We start from the raw sequence: 16353 nt of genomic DNA on the forward strand, positions 1-16353 counted from the left end.
TTTAATGGATTCCATGACTGATTACTACCTTTGACCTCATATAATTATAATTTATATAAACCTATGGCCAGACTTGGTACCCCTTTGACCTCTTTAATTATTTCAAATGTTTTTTCCATTGATTTGTTTGTTTTTTCCTTATATTTCAAAAGCTTAATCATTTCTTTAACCAAACAAAAGCAGTCTTAAGACATTGTTTGTTGTTCAATTTTAGTTAGAATCCAATGAAATATTCCAAACAGTTAATTCAAATGAAATTTGTATTTTATTTGAATAAAAATTGAGAGGCATACCTAAAACTATAACTAATAATGTGTAATTTTCATTTTTTTAAGGAATGTTTATATTGAGTAGTTTAATTAAGGGTTATATAAATAATTAGATGTAAATGATCATTATGGAAATTAATTTCAGTAAATGACACACTACCAGAAGAAATCATTAAAATAAGCCTTCAATTAAAGGAAAATGATCATGATCAAATCTGATAATCAAGTTTTGGCCAGCTTTGATTAATGTTATTAATTAGGAGAGTTCTATCTACAATAGAAATGTCATCTCAAAATCACGGTTTTCACTTTATCTTAAGTCGATTTTACTGTAAATCGAATCAAATACACTTAAAATAGTAAGAAAATTGTTGAATTTAAGACTAAATTGTTATAAGGAAATTTCATTAATTGGGTTGTCTTAGTTAGGTATTATAGTTATTAGTTAGGCAAGCAATTAACACACTTCTAAGTTTTAATCATTAATTATGCACTTGATCATTGTTACTTGATGGACAAGCCACATAAAAATCTGATTGTATAATTATGCTTTTTAATTAATGATTTTTTTAAGAGAAGATCAACTTATTTTAGAGTGTGTTTGATGTTAAATTATTTGAAGTTTTTTTTAATTGATAAAAATATAGGTTATTTGAATTTTTAATTGGTCAAATTAATATAATATTTTTGACCTGTATTTAAAATTTAAAGAAATAAAATTAGTATATTTTGATTGATTGAATTTTTGAAAATAAATAATATGAGATATTTTTGTGAAAAAAAAAGCTCTTTTATATAAATAATTTGAAAAAAATAAACATTAGATTAAGACTTAAGAGTCATATATATAATTAACTATTCAACAACACCACCAAAAAAATATTAGATTTACTCTTCAATGTTTTTTTTGGGTCAACTCTCATTTGTTAAATAGATTGAAATAATAATATACTAAATATCCGTTCTTTATATTGTCTTAATAAAAAATGTCTCTCATCAACCAACTTAAAATTTGTTCTGAATAATTTAGAGCGATTAAATTTATCCTACACATTACTAAGCGACAAAGGTTCGACTCGATTAAATATTTATTAGCTCGACTCGGACTCGAACTCGAACTCGATCAAACTCTAATAAATTTATAAATTTGAGCTCGAGACTCACTCAATTAAAAGTTCGGCTCGACTCAAAAATTTGAACTAAAATTAAAATTTTAAATATTTGTGAAGAATTTTTTTTATTTTTTATTTTAGATTTTAATATTAAAATAAAATTTAAAAAAATATTATTTATTATCGGCTCGAAAAAGCTCGACAAGTTATCGAGAAAGTATTATATGAACTGGAGCTTGACTCAAACTTGATCAAAGTCAAACTCAAGTTGAGGTTTGACCGAGTAACTTACGAGCTAATTTGCAGCCCTAGTAATGACAATTGTATCGAATATCGATAAACCATTTGCTAACAAACACATTAAAACAATTATCATAAATTGGACCGAATAATCTGAATCAAACTAACCTTAAAATCTTCTTTAATGTGATTTATTTTAGTAGATATAGTGCATATACTTGAAAGGGCAACCGAAAGGAGTGAGACAGTCTATATATATAATATAAGATTAGTTAAAAGAATGGGACATTCAAAGGGATTATTTTAAGCCATCTTTCTCATAAATCACTATCTTATTTGTTAGCATTTGTTTGACAATTATATATATATAATAACTTTTGTACTACAAAAACAAATTTATTACATTAAGTTAAAAAGTTAGGGGCAATTATGTAAGGGTCAAAATCAACATCTTAATAATAATTATTTAAAATTTATGAACATAAAATGTAATTAAAAATATTTTTTTGACATTTTATATGGAAAAACTATTTTTTATTAGGTGAGAAGTGAATTAAAAAATGTTAATATTATTTAAAAAATGGCTTTTTGATAATTTTTTGAATTATTATAAAAAATAAAACTTAGATGATAATTTTTTACAAATGACTTAATTTGTATTTTGCAAATGGATCTTTTGCTGGGTTAATTGTCTAACTTTTTTTTAGGGAGATATTACGATATTAATATCTTACAATCATGCTCATTTAGTTATAGTAAAACCCAATCTTTAGTTTGACTATTAATTATGAAAAATATTAAAAATGAAAAAAATCGTTTAAGTATAACGATAAATCATGACATGAAATAAAAAAACGTAAATCTTCGAGAAAACATTAATTCCCCGACAGACTCTACTGGTTTCCTGAACTAATCTCAGAAAATGTCATAATAATAGTATTATAAATGATACGTATTAGACGACTACGACTATTGAAAATTGGACAATTTCTATCTAACCAGATAATTCACAAAAAAAAAAAATAAAATAAAATAAAATAAATTGTAATGATAACCCAAATATGTATACATTGTATTAATCTAAATTTTCAAACATTATTCAAAATCTTTTAATGTCTATTATTACATATAGTCTCATTTTTTAAATAAAAATAAATCATATAATTGTTCACTAAAAAAAATAAAAAATAAAACGTCATTTCCTACCATAATTGAATTTTTATCTTTTACCAATTATTTTTACTATTCAACTTAATAGCAATAATGATGGGGGAGTAATATTTAATTAATTTTATATTATATATAAAAAAATTTAATTAACTTTTCTAGTCTAGATAAATAATAGGAATATAAAATAATACTTGAGAAAAAGTCTATCATAAAAAAAAAGTTGATTTATTAATTTTGGAATAAAATAAAGTTCCGTTGAAACACCCCTCTTAATAATCTCTCTAGTTCTAGCTAGGTCCCATTTGGATAAATTATATATTTTTTTAAAAACACTTTTTAGATTCATACCCAAATATAACTCCAAAACTTGTTTCCAAATGGGCCCTAACAACCCAATTTCCACCGTCTATTTCTACCTCCGGCGACGACGCCGGCGGCGGCGATTGGCGAAATCGCAACTCTCTTTCTCTCTCTCACACACATCTGTATGTGTAGATTCATGCAGTTTTCTTCTCTCTAGATGATGAAGTTTACACGCAGTAGAGAGAGAAGCTCTCTAATGGTGGACCCGTTAAAGCAGACCCCAACTGTCATTTTTTATTTTTTTTTGTCTTACCAGTCAGTAGTATACAGCAAAAACCATCTTTAAAAAGAGGGTTTTTTTTCTCTCTTCTTGTATTCCTTTTCACAATCGTCTTCTTCTTCTTCTTCCTATTCTGCTTTCTCTCTGTTTCCCCACTTTCCTATGTCTTTAATGGCTGCCCCCCACCTAATTTTTCTGATTTATAATTTGTGGGTTAGTGTTTTATCCATCTGTGTTTGAATCTTTCTTTCTTTTCTTGATTACAAAGATACCCACAAAAGAGAAAAGGTCTAATCATCATCAACATCATCAATATTCATCATTATCGTCATATCTGTGTAGAGATATTTTGAGAATTTCACGTGGTTTGATTTCAAGGAAGAAGCAAAGCACATATTCCATTCTTCTCAATTTCTCAAACTTTCCTTGTTTCTCCTCTTTTCCCCCAAACTGAAGCTACCAATTTCCAGTTTATGATCCATTATTGAGATTAGCTATAGCTGATTGACTCCATTGAAGAATTGAAGAAAAATCTTTCCCTTCATTTTCAGGTACTTTCTCTATTCTTCCCGCCGACACTTTCATTTCCTTTTACAGTTTTATGGTAATTTTTACTGTTTAAATGAAATCTGTAACTGTTATGGCTAAAATTCTTGTTCATCTTCAATCCTTATTGATTACTGTCTTAAGGTTGAGAAAACTGTTTTTCAATCTGATTTAAATTCAACTCACCAGATGATAATAAAACCCAATTAAGAACTCATACATGCAACTCAGTATATTGAGTTTATAAGGTTTGATTCTCATTAAAAACTCATTGATTTGATTGATTCTTAGAAAACTGTTTTTCAATCTCATTTGAAATCAACTCACCAGATGATAATAAAACCCAATTAAGAACTCATCCATGCAACTTATTATATTGAGTTATAAGGTTTGATTCTCATTAAAAACTCATTGATTTGATTGATTCTCTAGTTCTTACATGTTGTTTGTGATCTTCAATGTAGGAAAACTTAGATCATATGCATGTTTTTTTCTTTGTTTTTCTGGTTATTTTGTTACATATTAGCATATAATTGATTGATGCGCATGTAAAGTAAGTAAATTCAGACTCTGTTTTTTTCTTAAATAAATTTGATTGATGTGTTAATACACCTCTATTGTATTTTTTCTTCTTCTGAAACATAATGAAGAAGCTCATAAATGGCGAAGAGATCGCAGAAACGAATCCCACATTACGATAAAGGTCAAACGGGCTGCATTTGGACTTTCATTAGTATATTCGATTTCAGGAACGGTCGATCAACTAGACGCCTTCTTTCAGATACTAAAAGGCATCATTCAGGAAGACAACAACAACAGCATGTTGGTGAGAAGTTAATCCTCTGTTTTTTGTTTTGTTTTTTACTTTTTTGGGTGGTTGGATTGATCAAATCACAGTAAATTCGATTAACAATTCCTACCCGCCATTGTTTTTCTTCTAGGAAATGGATATTTCAAGAGTAAGTTGGACATGCTGACGAATTCGATTGACATTCAACCCATTCGCGTATGTAATTTCTTGTTTATTTTAACAAATGGGTATTTGTTATCTTCTCAAATTTTTTTTTTTTTCAGAGAGGCGAGGAAATGGAAGTTATGGGTGTTAAAATGAGTGTAAAGGAACTTATGGAAAAGGAAATGTTCAGTGAAGAATATCAAAACAAGCTGATGAATTCTGATAAAAGAAATGGAAGAATTCATCATAAGAGGAGTAAAACAACAACCTGGAGTTCTTTTACCTCAAAATCATCAAATTATCGAGATGAAAAGGTATCAAAAGGTTCTGTTGACCTTGATGCAGTAATAAACGATATCTGCAATCAGATTCATCAAGAAAGATTCATCAACGATCTCGACACCAACTCATCAAACTTAGACGAGGCGATTAAAACATTTGTAACCGATGAGATCACAAGAGGAAATCCAATAAGAAAAAAAAGAAGTCAGTCTCTTGAAGAGATCTTGTTGAAGGAAGATGAGAAAAGAACACCTGTTACAACTCAGTTTTCGTTTACTGAAATCAAAAGAAGGTTAAAACACGCCGTGACAAAGGACAACCTTAACTACAATGAAAAATACGCGATTCCATCGAAGAGTGACGACGAGAATGAGAAGTTAAAGGAGGAAAGGATAAAGGATATCTATGTCAAGGCAAGGAAACATCTATCTGAGATAATTCTGAGAAATGGAGATGAAAGTGAACATTGTTCATCAAGTAGGAGATCATTAGGAAAAGTTCTTTTTGAAACTGATGAGAAGAAGAAGAGCTTGTCAACTTTCGACGATCTGATTGACTCGGTTTCATCAGAACAGAACTCGGAAAATTATAAAGGTAATAAATCAGTACATTCTCAATTTGGTTTGAATTCAATGCTCTTTACTTACTCATTTTATTTTTTATTTATTTCAGATGATATGGAAATTGTCATAACTGCTGATGAAGAAGAATGTAAAGGTTTGGATAGTTCAAAAACACCATGCATTTTGGAAGATGATTTTGAATCATGTTGTCACACGGGTTCTTTGAAAGTGGTAATGGTTTATGTTTTTGCTTTATTTATTAGAGTCACATAAATTCTTCGGATTCGATTCCCATTAAAAACGCTCTGATTATACTAGCCACTCCGAAAATAATTGTTAGGTCACAAAAAAAAACTAAATAATTAAGCCTATTTGAAAACGGCTAAATCATACTTAGATTGGTATTTACAATAGCTTAATCATTGATTATTTTGTCTATAGGAAGAAGAAGATGAGTTGTTGCCTTCACCATTGTCATCATCTTCCCCAGTTAACAAGAACAGTGAATATGCAAAAACTTCAAATGATAGATCATCAGAAAGGCCAAGCCCAGTCTCTGTTCTCGAATCCATATTCGGAGAAGACGAAACCAGCCCAGCCTCAACACGCATCATCGAATCATCAGGCGAAAGTTCATTCCATCCAAGACAAATCCAATTCGAAGAAGGTGAAATTTGTATAAGAACCAATCAAGACAACGAGGAATCTTCGTTTGAATACGTCGAAGCTGTTCTTCTAGCTTCCGATTTAAAATGGGACGATTATCTCCTCAGATGGATTTCTTCAGTTCCAATTCTCGACCCATCCTTGTTCCATGAAGTCGAGTTATTCTCCAGCCGAAGCTTTCATGACCAGAAACTCCTCTTTGATTGTACAAACGAGGTTCTCAAGGAAGTTTGCAGCCGTTATTTCAGTTACTATCCGAGGGTTTCGTTTATAACACGTAATATTCGACAAGTACCCATTGGACAGGACTTGATTGATGAGATATGGGAAGGAGTTGAGAGGAATCTTGTGCAGCTTTCGCCTTGTGTTCTTCAAAATATGATGGAAAGAGATATGATGGAGAAGGTAGATCCGAATAATTGGATGAATCTTCGATTTGAAACGGAAGGTATTGGCGCTGAAATCGGGGAAACTATTATGGATGAACTTTTGGAGGATTTGACAAGAACCTTGAATGAAAACACAATAGTATGAATAATGTTGAGAACCACCTACTAATAGTAATAACAGAGGTGTGTGTCTGTCTTTTTTCTTTTTTTTCCTTTGGTAAGGTCGGGGGAAGTTAGTTCACAATTCCCTCGTTTAAATTAGAGCGTTTTTAGTTAAAATCGGACTTAGAGACATTTTTAGTCTTATAAGTAAGATGGTTCGGTTATGCAGTCTGTTAAGGCAACTTATTTAGTATTTTGCTTCTTTCTTTTCCACTTAATTTTCTTTTTGAGATGTTGGTGTAAATTGAAGATAAATGAAATGTATGTCTTTGAAGAGTGTATTGTGTTACAAAGATGAATATTGAGTTTATTTGTTTTTTTTTATCGAACTTATAAGTTAAATGTGTATTTAAAAGAATTATCTTTCATTGATATATTTGCAAATTTTGATTATTTAAAGGAGACATGTTTGATTTTCTTGGGAAGATAAAGATTGAATGTTTATTATTCTAACTAAGTCTCGTAGTTTAGTAAAAAATAATATTAATAATTTTTTTAAGATCATGGTTTAATTCAATTAGAGGGTTTAGTTCAATTAGAGTGGATCTCTCATATAAAGACTATTTACTTTCGGTTTAAATTTGATGTTTCAGATCTTCTATATTATTTTTACAAAAATTGGTCATTTTATAGAATGAGTTAATAATAAAGAGAATAAATGAAAAATCAACCTATTTTTTTTGTAAAGTTTGTAAATAATGAAACACATAATCAGAAAGAAACAGCATAATTGATCCATTTATAATTGACTTTGGTTGGTATTAACTTCATATATCAATATTATTGATTTTAAGTTAAGGACGAAATTAAACAAATTGATAAGTTGATATCTCAACTTGAATAAGAACTAAGATAAGGATCTACACTTTCAAACTTGTCAACAAAATATTGAAACAAAAAGTAGAGAAGATATAATCTTAGGGGTCAATATGTTCATGGAAATATTGTTTAGGGGTCAATTAGTTTATTTTCTTGTCTCCACAATTTTTTTGTCCACAAATAACACGTCATCAATCCAAGCAACAATGTTAAAAGCCAATCCCTCTAATACCCTTGAGTAACTTTCCAAAATTGCCTGCCCAATATCCTGCATTGAATAATAATAATAATTTAGTCCTCATAAAGTAAAAGTGTTTAATTAAGACCTTATGAAACAATAACCAACAAAAAGAGTTTCTTACTCTATTGAATTGGATCTTGCAAGCGTCTAGACTCGTTTGAGAGAGCTCGGGGTACCTTTGTTTGAGGCAAAATAGGAAACTTAAAGCTCTTTCGCTCATCATGTGGTTCTTGTCGCTTCGTTCGGTGTCTGATATTATGAGGTCTTTCATTAGAAAGTCCCATGAAGATTTCGGATGGTTGATGTTCGATTTTCGACGCCAAACGTACATTGATGCCTCCACTCGGTCTGCTATTTCTAGGGCTTCGTGCTCCGAAGTTATGTTTAAGTTGTTGAGGAGATGATCAGGAGAGAACTTATCCGTGGAACTGATAAAACGATATATTATTTCTCCAGCACTTGTTTTTCCACTCTACAAAAATATTTGAACATTGAATTAAAAAGTTCATCTTATACCAAATTTAATGTTCTTGATTTTTGTTGTTTTGCAAATATTTGGAATTAATAATATAAGTTTATGTTTGAGTAAATAAATGAAGTTGATGATGGTTATATATATATATATATATGAAGGCTTAAAATATATTCTCTTATATTATTATTATCCTATTTTGAAAAGTAGTTTAATACTTTTAAACTTGAACATTCTATTTAATTTAGTTTCTTTCTTATATGTTTGGATAATACTATTAATATAAACTTTATTATTTAAAAAAATATGGCTATTACTGTTTTTTTTTTCTTTCAAAAATATGATTATTTTATAAAGAGTACATTAAGAAATGTAAATAAAGAGTCAATTAAAAACAAAACAAATTCATAAAATTTTAATTAATAAGAAAAACAATAGTGAATTAAATAAATAAATACCTTAGGAAGTGAAGAAATATAAGTAGCCGGAATCTCCATCTCTGAAAGAACAGTATTATTAATAGCCATAGCTGCTTTATGTATCTGGTTTGCAGAATCGCGTTTAAATCTTAAATGTTTTTTCGATTTCTCCGACAAGCCGCCGGAAGGAACGCATGGCACCGGCAACCACCACTTATTGTCGTTTCTTTGAGTCAATTTTCTAAATGAACCAGACAGAGTTGTCGTTGTGCTCCCTTCATCTACGTACCAAAATTCTGTTTCTACAAACGTCTCTAAAATATCCTACAAAATTTACGATAAAGTGAATGAAACGATGTTTAATATTTTCGAGTTATTTAGATAATCTAAAATCGATAATTCAGGCTTATAAGAATATAATATTTGATATTCCTTTACCAAAAGCATTGAATTAAGCTTTCGTAATGCTGGAAGGTTGATTTGAATATCAGATCTTGGCCTGCTTCCTTTAACCTAATTGAACAAACAACAAAAACTCATTAATTATTATTTCTATTAAAAAAATAATGAAATGTATTTAAATTGATTTTGAATTTAACTTAATCTTAACAAAATCCCAAACTTTGTTAATGACATTTTTTTTTAAAAAAAAAATTGATTTTTTTTGGTGAATTTAATTTGATTTTATGAATTTAATTTTTTATAATCGAATTGAATTAAGATAACTCAATCTATGAAACTAATGTAAATGAAAAAAATTTATGCAACTGAAATATATTAGAGTAAGTTTTGTTTCATAATCTACCTATCTTCTTTAAATTTCCTTTTGTTAAGAATACAATATTATGAACAAAGTTACTAAGACAAATAAAATTACCTCGAAGAAACTTCCATCGCGTCTAGTTTGTTTAATCGGGTAGAATTCGACGATATAATCGCAAACGGAGAGAAAACAATTCATCTCTCTTTTCCAAATCATCTTCTTCTCCGGATGAAGAGGTTCAAGCTTCTGATGTTGCCCAAATACAGAAACTATTTAACAAAAAAAAAAGTGAGATTTTCCATTTATTAACTTAATAACTTATTAAATTAAGTTAATAAAAATGTTAATAATTACCATATAGATTAGTGATTGAATTAGAGATTGCCACAGCAATAGTAACACCTTTACCACTTCCAGACATATCTTCTCCCAATAGAAGCTTCGAGAATCTTTCCTTCATCAAATCAATTTCTGCCATGTTCATAAAAATCAATTCTTTATCACTAAAATCATATTTAGATTCTAAAAATTAATTACCCATGTCTTGATCATCATCATGATCTTCAATCTTGTGATCATGGGTCATGCCCAATCTGCTAAGAAGAGTTCGTTTGGGAGACTTCGCCGGCGTGCCGGCGAAGCTTCCTGATTCGTCAGTTGGGTATGTGAAGGAATCAGAGCTTATTGAATGGGTTGTAATGGCGGATGAGGATGATGAAGATGATGATGAAGAAAGATCTGTAAAGTCCATTGATGAAGATGAAGAATGATGATAACCCAGTTCATATAAACTTGAATTGATGGGGTTTACATGGAATTAACTGAAAAAACAGAGATTTAAAGACATTTGAAGTTATGAAAAGTAAAAGAAGAAGAAGATAAGATTCTGAATTCAAATGTTAAGGAAGATGAGGAAGAAGAAGAGAAAAGCAAAAGGGGGTTATTCATGTGTCATTGTTACCTGAATCCTTAAATAATTTGATTGGAAAAAGGTGTGAAATAACGGTTCTTTTGTTCTTTTTCTTTGAGAGAAAAGCATTTGGGTATTAATATTTTGATTTGGGTATTTAGAATGGTTTTGAAAACAGTTCCCTCCTATTTGTATATTGTGGTCTCTTTTTCTATTTACCTTATTTGAAAAAGATTCAACCTTTTTCTCTCATCATAATATGATAATGATCATGTAAGTGAATCTTAGCCCTTCGATCAAGAAGCCGTCATTTTCAAACCAAATCAGATCATACCCACTTGCTCAAATGACTGCAATTTCAAGAATAATATGTTTTTTTAATATATATAATAATAATTTTCTTTAAAAAAAAAAAGAGGGTATCTAATATTTCAACTTGGATGCTTGGTTCTGAAATCCTATAGCTTGTTTCATAATTAATTTTTATTTTTTTAGGATTTTGTCTTAAAATAAATAAAAATACTGTTGGGTGAAAAAGTAGAAGGTAGATTATTTAAGTTTTATATTTTTTAAATTATTATAATGTTTTTTTATATTTAAACTATATTTTTTTTAAAACAAAATGAGTGTATTTTAGTAGAAAACATGGTTACTATATTCAAATGATCTTTATTTTTTCTATGGGTTGAAAGTTAATTAATATTCTTTCTAAAATCAATTTAGTTGGCATGTTAATCAAGATTTATTTAAGATAAAATTAGTCTTATTTTATTAGCATTTTTGTGTGATATTTATGTTATTAACTCCTTTCTTGTCCCATTTTCTTTTTAAGATCTGTCATAGTTATGTTATATAATTTATTAACTTTCAAAAGGAATGTATCAATTTAGGATGAGATGTTTTTTAAATGTCAAACTTTATGTTATTTTAGCCCATTTGAAGCTCTCAACAAATTTCAACTTCCAACCATCTACACTCAAATTCATGTTCAAGAATACAAAAAAAAATGTCACAATAAATGTTAGATCTTAAGATTTTATTTATTATCTTAGTTAATGACTATGAAACATATTTTTTTGCTGTAAGACTCATTTTATAATATTTTATGGACCATCTAAAAAAAATCTTTGTCATTTTTTTTTAGCTAATTACTATATATTGTTTTTTTTTAATCTTTTGATTTATATAATTTAACTTAAGTTGTACTTTTACATCACGTCTCAATATAAGTTTTAAATTTTTGTTTAATTTAAAAGAGAAAGTTTAGATCATATCATTATATAATTTTAATCATTAAATTACTTAATTAAACGAAAATATATTAACTTTACTTTTATTAAATTTTAATTATAAATATAAAATAATATTTTAATAATTTATCTTAATTAAACAATTCCAAATAATTCCAAATAATTAATACTTTTTTTATCAAACAGTTTTTTTTAAACCATAAAATTCTAAAATGCCCAAAGATTAAACAAGATCTTAATGAATTGAATATTTTTTAAACATCAACATACAAGTAAATATTCAAGAAAATTGACACTCATATAGTATAGTAATCATCCAACCTAGTGAAACTAAGTATAGAGAACAAATATTTGCTTCCCATCAAAGAAAATGAATATTATTGGTAAGTTATCAATCATTAGTTTGTTTTTCAATTTTAAGTGGTAAGTTATTAAATTTTTTTCACTTAAAAGCTACTATTACCCTACATAGTTATCATATTCATTTTAATTTAAGATATTTTGTATAAGAATCTCGTGATTTTTGTGTGTAAATAAGAATCAAACCTGAAATCTTAGACAAAGTCTTGTCATAGCGGGAATGCCAAATGCAAGACCTATAGTTAACTTATCATTCATCTTTTGGAAGGATTAAACAATTTTATTATTGGATGAAGTTCAAACGAGATTTGATTCATAACAGTAACAACTTTGAAGATTGTGGTGCGCGCCTAAACCAAACAAATATATTTATTATTATTTCTTAATTCGGTAGTTATATTTTATGTTATATTAAATAAATATAATAAATTTATAATATTTTAAATAAAATTAATAAAATTTAGTTGGTTAAATGCTTTTATTAACACATATAGATACTTGGTGCTTTTATTTTTTATTTTCTTAATTATGGTTGTCCCTGTGGGAGTTTGTTATTATTGGCATATCAGGCTCCCTCCAGGTGGGACTTTGGTTATCATGGTTGGATTTTTTTTTTTTTTATTCAAATTCAAATTTTATATTTTTATTTTTGAGAAATATAAATGAGACAACGAATTAAATATGTAACCCGCAAACACACTTAACCATTTAACCAAACGCAGAATTTGTCGTCTGATGGGCTCGAACTCAGCAACTTAAGGTTAGTATCCTTACCTTATTCAAACCTCAAGTTAAAATATAGTCAAAATGGAAGTCAAACCATGGAAAGAGAAATAGTAAGGATTAATCTTTTCATATCAATATAATATAATGAATCTTGTGACTAAATCTAAAGTAGGTTTTAGTTGAAGATATATTAAATGTAAGCATTAAAGCGATTTGACACTAGAAAAGAATGGCTAATATAATTAAGCTAGAAATGAGCTGGATTGATTAGCTTGTAAATTGTAATGGAGGATTAATATGTTAAATAAGAGTATATATAACATTTTCCAATTGTTGGGATCATTACATCAATATATAAATATAAATGACAGTATACAAAATAATATTAACAAGAAAAGTCTGAAAACGTGAAATAAAAATCTGAAAAAATTATCTTATACTAAATTTTCAATCCACTCATAAAATAATTTATCAAATTTATGTTAATATTATTCTCGTTTATATATATATATATATATATATATATTAAAAGTTGTGCAAATTCAAATTATAAGATTGAGAATTTTAATAAAAGTGTTAAGTTTGTTATTTATTTTGAAAAAGCCTTATTTAATAAAACGCATTAAATATATTTTTTATGATATTTATTTATTAAGAAAGTGAGCAATGGAAATCCACTTAGTTTGTTTCAAAATTCTCAATTATAACGCTTTAAATTAAAGTATGACCGCAAATGAACCAAGACAATCTCAACTTAGCTTGAGCTCGACTTATTCATTTCTGTTAACACGACTTAAACTCGTGCTCAACTCAACTATTAACTACGAGCTCGAACTAAAATTAAAATCCAATTTTAAAATAAAATATGAGACTATCTATCATATCTATTAACATTCAAAAGTATTTCAAAATAAAAATGTCAAACCACATCAACATTATAGACTTTAGTGAGGTGAGTTTAAATTTGAAAAGAGTTTTTGTTTTAAGTTTTAATATTAAAAATAAATAATAATATTATACATTGTTTGACTCGAAAAAACTCGACAATTTATTGAGCAAGTATTATATAAACTCGGACTCGAATAGAATATTAATCGAGTCGGTTTGAACTCGGCTCGAATTCGGTCAAAATCAAGCTAGAGTCGAGTTTTGACATATCAGCTCGCGAACGACTTGACTTATTTGCGACCCTAAGTTTAAATGGATCTCAAGACTATGGAGTTATTTAAGTATCATTTATTCTAAAAACTAATAATAAATAAAATTAAACACATAAACTGTAGGATGATAATATAATACTTAATTTATTCACAATAATGTCGTTTGGTGTGGATTTATCAATGATTTATTGAATGCAATGTTTCAAGAAAAGAGGATGTTGAGAAAGACATGCATGACATTACAAGGGTAGGTTTAATTATGTGAGGTTTTTTCCTTCAATTATTATTAATAACTTTTGTTGTGTTGATTAGTGACACTTTTAATTATTTATATAATAAAAAATTAATAAAAACTTAAAACTTAAATACTGATTTATAATTAATTGTCAAAAACCAAAATGGGTTATGTTTATAAAAAAATAAATATTAAATAAACCAAATCTAAAATTATTTTTAATTAGTGAGTAAGAACTAAGCCACTAATAGATAATATATTTTATCTTATAAAGCTTAATTGATTAACTTATATAGTTTTTTTTTTGTAAAACTTCCTAAATTGCATGTTAAGTCATCAACCAAAATATTAGTTTATTTAAAAAATATATAATTGAACTAAATATAAATAATTAAGCAATATTAGATAATTATTATGAAATAATAAAATTATCATTTAAATTAAGTAATAAATTTGTACAAATTACAAATATCTTTGAGAATTATATTATTTGTATTGGACAACTTATATTGTTTTAAAGTTATACAACTTATCTCAGAAAATGTTGGTATTAGCATAAAAAATATAACATCACTTATTTTTAAATTATACAACCTCTTTCTTATTGTATTATTTATCCTACAGAAATATAAAAGACCCTTTTATCTATGTAAATATCAACTTAATTCATATTAGATTAAATTCAACACCTTGTCTCAACGTTAGGCTTGCCTTTATAATAATATTTTAAAAACAAAAAACATCTTCTAATAAAATAACATAAGAGATATTGCGAAAAATAAGGTAGTTTCTTCATCTAAAAACGCGGTTCCTCATCATTCTAGACATCAGATTCAGAATGCTTCTGCATAAACAAGAACCTCCAGCATAACATTCTCCAGAACTGCCTTAAATTCTTGTGAATGGAAGGACGCGCTTCAACATGTTCATCGTCATCAGACGATACATTTGCTATATCGACTTGTTTCTGTAAAAATAAAATAAAAAATTTGCTGGTATTACTTTTTACGCCTGAAACAATAACATAAAAAAGAAAAAAAAAGTGTTGTTTTCTTACATTAAGTAAGAATTTAAGTCCTATCTTGATTTCCCCTTTATAAGAATCATCATCAAGAACAACATTGAACAGAGTAGGTGAAACTTCTATAACTCCTTTCTCAATTCCTTCCACAATAATCCCTTTCAGATTAATCCTGCATTTCCATTTCATTAATAAAAATCTTAGCAAAAGAAAGACCAAACAAATAAAAATAAAAACTATCGAGAAAGAATCATTACATGGTTTCACCCACAATGTCGCCATCAGTAAAATGTTTTTCATGCGAGATTTTCAGTTTAAGGTAAGACAAGCTTTCCCACTTTGATGTCGGGAATTTGATAACATGTTTCTCGTTCCAGTGTATCTCCCCATGATAGCCTGCAACCAAGAAAATTCATAAAAACAACAAAAAAAAGAAAAAGAGGATGAAGAGAGTTATACTTTTTGAAGTCTTGCTCATATGCATTTGATTTCCACATTCAAGGATGATATGGTAAGCTGAATGTCCTGTAAAACCACAAACACACATTCATTTTTAGACCTTTTGGATTTGGGTAAGAAAATTGTCAATAAATTTCTGAATCTTTTCAGATCTACATCCCGACTTGATAGAAAAAAAAGTGTTTTTAAATAAATTGATTTGGGATTTCACGAGAGGGAATAGGAAAGAACCAACGTGATTGGCATGTCTAATGCCTTTAGCACTAACAACAAGCACTTCAAGTGATCCTTCACCACTTTCCATGATAACACACAATAAGATAAATGAGAACTGGAGTTGATAAAAGTGAAAATTTTACTTACAATACTTGCTTGAAAAAGGAGTTACATTTTCATTAACCAAAAAACTTTAAATGCTTTACAAAACTGCAATAAATTTGTAACAACATCAGTCATAAATTAAACATTTACTTGCTGATGTTACTATACACCCTATTAGGAAAATCCTCATCTGGATCTCGCTGAGAAACTGAATTTCTTAATACATATTCAAATACATTAGGTGTATCTGGATCTGAGCC

General features: G+C 28.0%; 3 protein-coding genes across 3 annotated transcripts; 1 reads left to right on the top strand and 2 right to left on the bottom strand.

Annotated features, from left to right (window-relative positions):
• The first annotated feature begins 3356 nt into the window (after window positions 1-3356).
• On the top strand, window positions 3357-7130 carry LOC124941097. The gene is made up of 6 exons (XM_047481367.1): window positions 3357-3925; window positions 4571-4746; window positions 4862-4926; window positions 4995-5751; window positions 5830-5951; window positions 6162-7130. Exons 2-6 carry the CDS (start codon window positions 4581-4583, stop codon window positions 6918-6920), a joined length of 1869 nt encoding a protein of 622 aa, XP_047337323.1. The 5' UTR covers window positions 3357-3925; window positions 4571-4580; the 3' UTR covers window positions 6921-7130.
• A 566-nt stretch (window positions 7131-7696) lies between these two features.
• Window positions 7697-10484, bottom strand: LOC124942416 (rop guanine nucleotide exchange factor 3-like). Its single transcript, XM_047482922.1, has 7 exons — window positions 10189-10484; window positions 10006-10122; window positions 9766-9920; window positions 9327-9401; window positions 8928-9212; window positions 8119-8469; window positions 7697-8024 (listed from the first exon to the last, which is right to left on the bottom strand). The coding sequence occupies exons 1-7, from the start codon at window positions 10400-10402 to the stop codon at window positions 7902-7904; spliced, it is 1320 nt and encodes a 439-aa protein (XP_047338878.1). The 5' UTR covers window positions 10403-10484; the 3' UTR covers window positions 7697-7901.
• A 4532-nt stretch (window positions 10485-15016) lies between these two features.
• Window positions 15017-16345, bottom strand: LOC124941285 (elicitor-responsive protein 3). Its single transcript, XM_047481587.1, has 4 exons — window positions 15773-16345; window positions 15571-15709; window positions 15350-15485; window positions 15017-15259 (listed from the first exon to the last, which is right to left on the bottom strand). Exons 1-4 carry the CDS (start codon window positions 15858-15860, stop codon window positions 15113-15115), a joined length of 510 nt encoding a protein of 169 aa, XP_047337543.1. The 5' UTR covers window positions 15861-16345; the 3' UTR covers window positions 15017-15112.
• Window positions 16346-16353: the final 8 nt, after the last annotated feature.

Source organism: Impatiens glandulifera, chromosome 6 (assembly GCF_907164915.1).
Source record: "Impatiens glandulifera chromosome 6, dImpGla2.1, whole genome shotgun sequence".
Taxonomy (NCBI): domain Eukaryota; kingdom Viridiplantae; phylum Streptophyta; class Magnoliopsida; order Ericales; family Balsaminaceae; genus Impatiens; species Impatiens glandulifera.